This window comes from Nanorana parkeri, unplaced genomic scaffold (assembly GCF_000935625.1).
Source record: "Nanorana parkeri isolate BGI_ZX_2015 unplaced genomic scaffold, ASM93562v1 scaffold1350, whole genome shotgun sequence".
Taxonomy (NCBI): Eukaryota; Metazoa; Chordata; class Amphibia; order Anura; family Dicroglossidae; genus Nanorana; species Nanorana parkeri.
The window spans coordinates 80542-91654 of record NW_017307618.1 but is presented as its reverse complement, the minus strand read 5'-3'; the positions used below and the strand labels follow the sequence as shown (position 1 = coordinate 91654).

At 46.1% G+C, this 11113-nt stretch overlaps 1 protein-coding gene across 3 annotated transcripts in view; it reads left to right on the top strand.

Moving 5' to 3' along the window:
- CARM1 (coactivator associated arginine methyltransferase 1) overlaps positions 1-11113 on the top strand; it is a 34919-nt gene that overhangs the window by 7993 nt on the left and 15813 nt on the right. For 2 of the 3 annotated variants that reach the window (XM_018569527.1, XM_018569526.1), the window contains exons 2-7: positions 6052-6174; positions 7736-7842; positions 8756-8860; positions 8946-9056; positions 10059-10236; positions 10880-10970. In XM_018569527.1, coding sequence (XP_018425029.1) covers positions 6052-6174; positions 7736-7842; positions 8756-8860; positions 8946-9056; positions 10059-10236; positions 10880-10970 — 715 coding nt within the window. Of the gene's footprint in view, positions 1-6048; positions 6175-7735; positions 7843-8755; positions 8861-8945; positions 9057-10058; positions 10237-10879; positions 10971-11113 lie in introns of all 3 variants that reach the window. The other variant, XM_018569528.1, reaches the window with a different exon arrangement.

Sequence of the window (11113 nt, the reverse complement as noted above, 5' to 3'; positions counted from 1 at the left end):
GTACTCACCGTAAAATCCTTTTCTCTCCGTTCATTGAAGGACACAGGGCCCGCCCCTCTATATGGGTGTGTACTCCTTTACTGCTTGTTACTAAACTGGAGACTTGTCAGCAGGTGGGGGGTTTTGGCCACCGGCAGGGGCCGCCCCTAGGCTGTGATTGGTCTTTAGTTTTGTGCCTAGCGTCCTTCTCCTGCAGGTGGCGATATTACCCTACAGTACAGGATCTCCGATCTGTTCCCTGTGTCCTTCAATGAACGGAGAGAAAAGGATTTTACGGTGAGTACCAAAATCCTATTTTTTCTTCACCCTTCTCACAGCGGCCATTTATACTAAGGGCAGATTAATAGATCTCCCTTTACTTCCTGGAACTCTGGCCCATGTGACTAGGACATGTGACCATGCACATAATCTCCAGGGAGGAAAATGCCTTTCCCTGAGATCTCATGAGATTTCCCAGCAATGCTCTTCCCAGGATACAAAGCTTGAGCACAGATTACATCACTAGTGCCCAAGAGGACCAGGAAGTAATGAATGTAAGATTTCATATCGGCATACAGGACTGATTTTTAGTGATGAGGGGTAAAGGTCTACTTTAAGACCTCCAGAGGTCGGTGATGGGACCCCGGAAAACACATCTTGGCTGCAGACTTTGAGAATGATGCAAAATAAAATTGGCATTTGGCAGCCGTATGGATTCAGTGATGAGGGAAGCCAGTGTCACGAATTGAATGTCGGGCCATTCAATGTTAAAGGCAGATTTACAGCGGAGTGAATAAACATGTTTCCAGTTTCCTTCCGAGGCTTCCACTTTGGAGAGGCGCTTTCCTGTGCCGGTCCCATATTGTCAGCTGCACGATGGGGACCTGGCAGAGATGGTTCACCTTGCATACGGTAAATCCTTATTGGCTTCTACACATTCAGTTCTCCTCTCTACAGGATGCTGCTTTGGAAGGAAACCTTTTGTCCTTTTTTTTTATGTTTTTTTTATTTACGTGCGTTTGTGTGGAGAGAAGGAAAGAAGATTTTATATATATATATATATATAATGTGTATGTATGTGTATGTGTATATAATGTATGTGTATACATAGATATTAATAGGGATGCACCAATACCGTTTTTTCGGTATGCAGTACCAATATTTTTCTTTCGGTATTTGCGGATACTGATACCGGAAGTCCCATTGAGGAAGCTGGCCGGTGAGTCATTAAACACTGTCCGGCTTTCTGATTGGCCAGTAAGGCCGGCACCATGCTCTCTAGTCACCAATTGACGAGGGAGCAAGGAGCCAGCTTCCTGGCCAATCAGGAGGCCGGGCAGCGTCACCGCCTGACTTCCTGATGGCAGAAGTTCTTGTATCGGAGCACTAGTACTCGCCCAAATACTCTGTATCGGCACGTATACTAGTATTGGTATCGGTGCCTCCCTAGTTCTGTTCTGTGTGATTGACACTCATTTCCCTGCGTATACTCCTTTTCCTCATCTCCAGTGTACACTTTGTGTGTATTCCTACATGGGGGGTACCGTGCCTTTTAGCACAACACTGTGGCATGAACCGACCATAAAGTAACCCCGTAGTTACTGATCTGAGCATATAATAAACAAATGCGTTAATGAAGGTTGACTTCAGTGAAAAATACACGGCAGAACGATCAGTAGATCCAGAGATTTAAGTCGTGTATACTCGTGTCTATTCTACCCGCGGGCCGAACGAAAAAATAGAACCGATTCCTCGTAAGCGTCACTGGGCGAATGCCTGGTCCCCACCGGCCGATGTTCAAATACCCGATGGGAGATAGTAGCTGAGTGGCTTAGAATTTTCCAGCCTGCTTCTTCGATCAGCTGATTGAGGGATGCCGGGCAGAAGGGTGCCGATAGTTTCCTGGTGCCAGTTTATAAGCAACCGGCTGAATGAGTTAAGACAGCTCCATTGAATAGCATTGGCCGGCGACTTCTCGCGATATCGCGCGGCAAAAATCGCGCGATAAGTCGCTACATGTAAACAGGGCCTTAGTTCTGCCCGTTTTGTCGAAGGAGCGAGCCCAAAAAATCTCGGCCGAACACTGTCAGATATTCCTGCCGCTGTCCCACACACCCATCGCCAACAGTAGGGCAGCTTTACTTTAATACAATGCTTCTGGAAGACTCTGCAATCCTAGAAGTTTGATTTCTATACACTGTACCGTGCTCATGTTCTTGCAGCTTTCCCTCTTTTGTCCTCTGCACAGTGTTTGGACCCTCTGGCTTTCTAGAAATTCACTTTGTTCTGTGCCTGCCCATTGTCCCTCCTGGCAGGCCTGGATTTGAGGGGGGGGGTGGGGGTGTGTGAGCAGAGGGGCGCCTCTTCCTATTGTCAAGAGCCTGGTGATATGGGGGGACCCCTTGCTGGGATTTTGTAGTGGGCACACAAAAGGTTTCTTTCAGTGTCCCTTATGAGACTAATGACTCTCTCCAGCCTGTAAACTCTGGGCAATCGTGAAGCTGGCTTTGTCATGTTAATTCATGGAATTAAGACCTTTGTCTCCGTGTCTCACAGCACAGATGCTGCTGCAGCCGTGATATATGCCGGAGGTTCTTTATAACCTGCAGCCATTGTGCAGTAGGCTGAGGCGGCCTTTCCAAGGGCTGAGTCTTCCATAATCGGAGTATGTAAATCGCATTTCAGATTCTTTGGAAGATATGCAACCTGCTTTAGATGTTATTGTTGCTGCTGCTTTTTAATGTATTGTATCATCTCTGCCATACCACTCGGCTCTCTTCTCTCTGCACTGGATTGTGTCTACCTCAGCGCAACACGGACAAGGAAATCTACTTACATTTTTCACCATTCTTTAGGCTTTTTTTGCAGGCGTATCTGCGTGGATGTTTGTGGCGGGCGCCTTGGGCTCTTTGTGGCATGCGCCTTGGGCTCTTTGTGGCATGCGCCTTGGGCCCTTTGTGGCATACGCCTTGGGCCCTTTGTGGCATGCGCCTTGGGCCCTTTGTGGCATGCGCTCGGCTCTGAGTACTTTGGGATTATCGTCTTTAGAATCCCTGTGGTAGCAGCCTGGTAAATTGCAGATCAGGACTCTGTGTCCCCAGATCGACTCAGGCTGAAGGTAGAGGACACCTCAGGGCTGCAATATCGTTTAATAAAAGAGAACCAGCCAATGACCCTTGACCCACACCAGGACGTGTACAAAAACACATATTGGTTTTCCTTATGTACACTACAGGTAGAACTAGGATCATATTTAGGTTTAAAGCCGATTTAAAACTTATTTTTGTCATTTTGCATAGAGCCGGGAAGGGTTTAAGCCTCGGTCATGTCTCTATTCCTGTCTGGGTGTCCGATGGGGACCTTCACCATCCTTATTTAGCAACGGGGAGCTTCACCAACCCTCTTTATCCTGATGACCATTGTCACCGTGGCTGAAAATAAGGAACCAATCTAAAACGTTAAGGTTGCCGGGTCAGGAAATGAAGGGGAAATATCTGAAAGGAAATGCTTCTGGTGACAACTGAGGGTGTCCATTCCGCTACCAAGAGATTTCCTCGCTTCCTGACGTGTCTCCAGACAGCAACAAGTCTTTTTAGAGGTTTCATCCATTTTCTACATTATCCAAAACTAAAAAAAGAAACTTTTGTCTTTGGATATACTTCACTTCTTGATGGATGAGCTCTACGTTTCTACTGCATCCCCTGCTTCCAAATCCTTTAACACGGAAAGTTCATAAAGCGGAACTACACTCTCCTTCCCTTGCTCACTCGCCAGCGCCGACACATTCACCCGGGCCGTCTTCCATTTCCGTATCTTCAGTTGTCTTAAATGGCCATAGCGATGGAACTCCTGTGCATGAGAAGTTCATTTGGCCCGGTGCCAATAATGTACACTGAGCAGCACAAGAAGATTGTAAACAGGCAGTCGTGTTCTATTACAGAACTGGAATTGTAATAAAGAGCTTAGTTCTGCCTTACATTCTTATCTAAGTCCACAGTCTCCTAGTAAAGTATAAATAGCAAAGGAGAGGGCAAGAAACTCGTTTTGCAGACTTCAGTGGACTTGCTTACTTATCCACGTACCTATGCCAACATCCTGCACCCTAAAACACTTTATTTGCCCATGAAAGAAATAAAATGCCATGAAAATTAAAATCGGTACCGCACGTTATCCCCGAACTGTCATTAACACAATACCTTCCCTCAGATGTATCTACCCACATGTTACTATACCTAATACTGAGGGTCTATAGCAGGGATGGCCAAACTCCGGCCCTCCAGCTGTGGTGAAACTACAAATCCCATGAAGCATGTCTATCCGGGAGTCATGTTTGTGGCTGTGAGAATCTTGCAAAGCCTCATGGGATTTGTAGTTCCACCTCAGATGGAGGGCCGCAGTTTGGCCATCCCTGGTCTATAGCGTTTAGTGGAGCCCTCGTAGTGCTATATGGGGAACATCAATAGTATGAAACGATAAGCTTCGCATTGGTTGACTCCCACTTTCCATTTGCAGATGGTACCTGATGATAGAATTCTACAATGTGCCTTTTTAGTTTTACCTTTTTCTTTTATTATTTATAATGCTATAATATGAGATAAAGGATAAGGGGGAATGTCACTCAAGCCAAAGCTTTTTTTTTTTAGCATACATTGAGAAAGAGTTGGAATCCCAGGTTTTGTTCCTGTTTAAAAGTGGAACTGAGCTTAAAAAAGGGAAATTGTTTTGTTTTTTTAATGAAGATTTTGAAAATGTATTTGGGCCAAGTAAAACTCTGAAAATCTACCTTTTTAGTCTGGAATTCCTCCTGAAAAATAATAGTGCACATCCTAGTAGGTGAGTGTGCCCAGGCCCTCCTGTGCCTACAGTCTCAGTGCTGTATATCTGCAGAATGGGAGCTAAGGCGCCGCTGCCTCTGGCTTGCTAGTTATTCATGTCACCAATGTGCTGCTTACTGTTCTTCGTTCTGGTGGCTAGGACATGAAGCACAGTGCTGCCCCTACCAAGATGGCTGCCCCCAGTATAGAACAAGGCATTGCAAACCAATAATGGGGATAGATCAGCTCCGGTTAGACCACTAGTCCTTTTTTCCCTCTGCCTGCCTTGTTTTAGGCACAGCTCTTAAAGGGGTGCAGAATTCCTATTGCCTGATGCCCAGGACATGCAGTTCCCGGTTCATGCAGTTCTGGTGCAGACTGGTGTTTTTTGTTTCTATGTTTAGCCCTGCTTCGGCAAGCAGGGCTAAATGTAGAGCAGGTGAAGGCGCCATTATGTACTTGTATAGCAGGCTGTTTGACTGTGTGCCATATTGTGGTAGTGGGGCAGCAGCACTCTCTAACACGCACAATGTGCATTAAAGGGTAAGTTCACTTTCCCAAGTAATTTGGGAAAATGGAATTACCCGCTTAAATCTGGCCCCCTCTCCCCTACCCTGCTTACCTTTTGGTGAACGGTCCTTCCCCTCCGCCAGTACGGGTGTACCCCATACTGCTGTCCAGCGCAGCACTGCGCTATGGATTTTGACATAAGCTCGCAAATTGCAAGCACTCATTGGTCAGTGTGGTCAGGTGACTGTGCTAACCAATGACAAGCACTTCTTAGCACGGTTAAAATTATTTTTTTGTATCATGACAAGTAGATTATCTTGAGGGACACGTAGATTGAGCCCGCTTTAGTTCTTGGACAAGTAGTATTTAAAAAAAAAAAATTCCACACCACTGCTTTTGAGTTCACTTCCTTTTTTAGGCCTCAACCCTGGAAGTGAGGAATAATCTGCAACAGACATACAGATCGCTATCCGAGCTTCTAGTCATCTTCTATTCTAATGTATTGTTGTCTTTGTCTCTGGAGATCTCCCCTTCTGAAAGAAACAGTCACCTGGACAGGAAGTAATGGGGACATCTACCCAACTGAGCCCAGACCCCAGTACAACGGACCAGAGGTTCTGCCAAAACAGGGGGAACAGAATTCTACTATATATATATATATATATATAATTTCTAAACAATGTCTTTTTCACTTTGTATTAATCTGCTGTTTTTTTTTCTTTCCCCGCTCTGCTTTTCCACCCAACAGAGAATGTCTGCGTGTTTAAGTGTACGATCAACTCGGACACGGAATGCAGCCGCGTCGGCAAACAGTCCTTTATCGTCACTCTGGGTTGTAACAGTGTCCTGGTCCAGTTCGCCACACCAGCAGGTATGTCCCTTCTCTTCTAATGGATGTGAGCTGCCGTGGTGGGGGGGCGAATGTTCTGAGTACTTAAAGGAGAACTATGAGGTGAGTGCTTTTCACTCACCTCATAGTTCTAGCCGACCTGTGACAATGAGACTGTCACAGGTCGGCTCAGTAGATCAGGAGGTGAGCGAACCCATGCCGATGTTTGCTCGCTTCTCGATCCTGTCACGGCTCTCTGCCGTGACAGGGGAGGGGATGGATTCCCCCCGCTTCGATCCTCCAGCGCTGACTGGCGGAACGGACGGGGAAGGGGGTGGGTACTGCTGGCTCCGCCTCTAGATAGGCAGAGCCAGCTTTCACTCACGCAGCTGGGCGGATCCAGGCACAATTGTCGGGATCCGCTCCGGCTGCGGCGTCTCAGTATACCGCGAGCTGTAGCTCGCGGTATACTGAGCTTAGGGTGACGGGAGGATGCTAGTTTGTGTCCTCCCATTACCCTTAGGAGAACTATGGTGAAAAGCCCTGACCCCATAGTTCTCCTTTTAAGATCCAAGACACTATGAAAACAAAAAAATCTATGTCTAAACCAAACCTGTGCTTGGAGAGAATGTCGGCTGCCATGGTCCTTTCTTTCTGAGAAGACCAGTTGCTTGGCTGCCAACCGTTATCTAGGACAAGTATGAAGTTCATTCCTGTTTGGCTGTATGCTTGCTCTGGGTCAGCAACCCCAAAGTAATGAAATCCGAGAGAGCACAGCAACTTGCATTTTCAGGAGGGGATCCATAAGTCTTAAATCTGCCATAGATGATAAAAACACTCCAAAACAATGTCATATTCTACAAAAGCCATTTTATATCCTTAAATATACCCGGTAACTTTGCCCGATAAGGTGTCTGTATATAGCTCATCCCTTTTTATCTGACGAGCCGCACTCCCTCACCACCTCCCCGCTGCAGCATCCCAGCCTGCCTAAGCTCGGGTGACGTCACAGCCCCCCCACTAGAATGTTCGGACCCGGTGATTGATCACTCTGACCTGAGCACTGTCACATGGGGGAAATGAAGTGCTCCCTCCTATAAGTGGCATCTCTAGTAGTCTGGGTAGGGAGTGTGGCTCTAATTATTACTGCCTGGGGCAATGGGCTCGTTCAGAGCAAAGTGTCTATTTAAATACAAACTAGTACAAAACAAGAGGGTTTTGTTTTATGTTACAGGACATCACTTTACCTCCCTCAGAACCACATACCTTTGGACATCGTGTATTAGATCTGAATATATCAGCATACCTTAGATTGTAAGCTCCTTGAGGGTAGGGACTGATGTGAATGTGCAGCTATGTAAAGTGCTGCGTAAATTGTCGGCGCTATATAAATACCTGTAATAATAGCTGCCTCCACAGTGTATAGGTGACTTTCTTACGAGCACACCTCCCTCTCCCCCTTTATAGAAGACACTAAAATGCACCATTCATGGTTTTATTTTTGGATCAAGACCGTAACTATTGTCTGCGAAAGAATGCTTGTTTACGTTGTCATTGGCTTCAGGTGATGTGATTTATCTATAACCCTGTACTTTCTCTGCAGATTTCTGCTCCTTTTACAATATTATCAAGGGTTGCAGGAGTTCATCTGCAGACAAGAGTGTGTTCAGCGAGCGGACAGAGGAGTCATCTGCTGTGCAGTACTTCCAGGTACTAATCTGTCATCACAGAAGGCCTTCCCCATAGAAGTGATGGTGCAACTGCAGCCAAAATGTTTTAGTTGAATTTAGTTTAGGGAAGAGTTGGAAACATTTTCAAGCTTTAGGCCTCATTCACGCGTATCGGGCAGCTCCCAGGAAGGACAGGTGCTGTGTGCGATTAGTACGCAGCGCCTGTCCTTTTCCATGGGAGTAGGCGGCCCTACGCTCACCCGCCCTGCACGTCCGTGCGGGTGTCCGTACTCATATGCTGACAGGATGGATACTGTGTGCGTCCGAGCCGGGACACCCGTACGGACCTGCACTTGGGGTGAGCGTACGGCGGCGTACTGCCATAGAAAAGGACAGGGGCTGCATACTAATCGCACACAGCACCTGTTCTTCCTGGGAGCAGCCCGATACGGGCGGCTTTTCCTCCTGTGAATGAGGCTTTACAGTCATCAGTTAATCTTTCCTAGGTGGGTAACGTTCTGGTTTACAGCAGAACTTTACCCACCAATTTGATGTCTCCCGGAACAGTTTCTTTCAAGGCACGCAAACCGTCAAAGTTCCCAGTGTGCTTATTTCGGCTCTCAACCGAACTTTCAAGCCCTCAAATGGCGGGTGTCATAGCCAATCACATTTGAAGCAGGATGGCAACTGCAATTCAATTAGAGGCCAAGATGGCGCCTTCTTGGCTGTGAGGGGTAGGAGGGTGTAATTCTGCTTTAACTTGGACAGAATTTGAGTCCTTTTGTGTGTCCTGGAACTGGTTCTTTCCACACTCTTACCTTAGAAACAGTGCAAGTCTTGTCAGATGCATTCTAATATGTTAACAGCTCTTGTAAATTATTAGAAAGTATTTGTTGTTTTGTTTGTTGGATTTCTGTAGCTTTATATTTGGAGTTTTATTTTTTTCCTCCCAGTTTTATGGCTACCTGTCACAGCAACAGAACATGATGCAGGACTATGTGAGGACTGGCACCTACCAGCGAGCCATCCTACAGAACCATACAGACTTCAAAGATAAGGTAAATGTAGAAGCAGCTCGTAGCCCATGCTGTGGATAGTATCAGGAAATATTTTAATACCGAGTCCTATCTTTTCTTTCTGTAGGTGGTTTTAGACGTTGGCTGTGGCTCAGGGATCCTGTCCTTCTTTGCAGTTCAGGCTGGAGCTCGCAAGGTTTATGCTGTGGAAGCGAGCACCATGGCACAGCATGCAGAGGTGAGTAGTCATGGCACAGGCCCGGCCACACACGTTACAATCTGATTATACAGGTTCCTTTGGCGATAACTTTGCATCTGTTTATGCTCTGAATGGTTTTTAGGGAGGGCCCTTGATTGGCATCACTGTAAGTAAATCTAAAGGAGGTTTTGCAGGCAAGTGTGATGGATGGGTGTGTGTGACCGCAACCTATTATGGAGCAAGAGTGGAAGATCTTGTTAGGGAGGGGACATTTTCTGGTGATGACACATGTCAGAAGTGGGGAGATTGCCTTTTTTGATTCTATGAACCGGATGTACAGGGAACTTTCCCAGATGAGGACACAGGCAGCAATAAAAGCCTAACTTTAAAGTTGTAATGTATCTAAAATATAAATATGCTCTGGGCCAACAACATTTGCTCCAGCCTCTTTCCACCTCCGCTGCAGCGATGTTGTGTCCTCACGTCCAGTACACTGTATTGGACATAATGACTTGAGGATCCTTAGACCACTGCAGCGGAGGGGAGAGAGACGCTGGAAGGACCGGTCTAACAGCAAGCTGTTTTTTGAGGATTGGGTGAGTATAACTTTTTTTTTTTTTTCAGCCCTTGTCACAAACGAGCAGTTAACCCTTGCAGTGTGCGGGCGCCCCACTGCAAAGGTTTAAGATTTTATTTGCAGAGTTCTGTAAATTTTTGTAAATTTAAAATGTATCAGTCCATGTTGCAGAGGTTTCACCTTCCAGAATGTGATGGTAAATCTCTCCAATAGTAGTTGCGAGTCACTGATATGGAACAAGTGTGCAGATGAGCAGTTCTTATTTTCCCGATCTGCAATCTTGTTTGGTGATGTCAATGACTTGGGTGGTTATCATTCAAGGACAGGACTCCCGAACACATGTGATGAAATGCCCGCATTGCTCACATCTGTAAAACGCGTGCTGCTTTTTGGCAAGTTAGAATATGAAAGCAGTCTTGTTTTGTCCACTACCACTGAGCTGATGTTTCGTGTTCCTTCTGTAGCTTTTGGTGAAGAGTAACAATCTAACCGACCGCATTGTGGTGATCCCAGGCAAAGTGGAGGAAGTGTCTCTCCCTGAACAGGTGGATATGATCATCTCTGAGCCTATGGGATACATGCTGTTCAATGAGAGAATGTTGGAGAGTTACCTGCATGCAAAGAAGTTTCTCAAACCCAACGGTAAGGCATAAAAGTGTTTGTTTTTCTGGGTCCTCCAGTAACTTTGTTTTGTTACCCTTTGATCCGGCCGGTAGATTCGTTTTTTATTAATTGTAACAGGCCAAGGAGTTCAACATAAGGGGCAGTTACATTTACAGGAAGTCTCTGTCTCTGCTCGTAAATGGTCAGAGCTGCTGTCAATCAACCAGCAGAGGGCATTGGCTGCAGGGTATTGGATAAAAGCACACGGAGACCTCTCTTTTGCAGAATTAAGAGCTGGTGGTCACCCTAGTAAAAAAATAAAGAGAGCAGCAGGATCAACAGGTAGTAATGAAACCTTTACTCGTACAGATATAGAACTCTTGCCACAGATACTTCCACAAAGCAAAAATGGAGCCATTCATCCAACTTTAGTATTTGGGTTCATATGCACTTTAGTTCAAATGTTAAAGAGGAAATTGTTAGAGGAGGTGGAAATTCAGCTGCAAAGGTCTTAGTACTGAGTTCTGAGAGTGACTAGGAGCAGCCAGAGATGGGCACCAGCTTCCTGCAAGTAAATGTTTCAGTGCATTGCTGTCCCCCTCAACTTGAATTATGAGTATGTAGAGGAATTTAGCTTTCGAATGCATTTCCAGCCTGACATTTTAATGTCTCTCTTCTTCAGGTAACATGTTTCCGACTATTGGAGACGTTCACCTAGCACCGTTCACAGATGAGCAGCTTTACATGGAACAGTTTACAAAAGCCAACTTCTGGTGAGTTCTTATGAGATAGTCTAAGGATTGGTTAATTCCTTAGGGTTGGGCTTCTGGTTATGGAGGAGCAAGAGACAGCGCTGGAGCCTGAGTGACCGATCTGCCCAGAGCACTGTGAAGATCCGGGGGGGGGGGGAGATCCG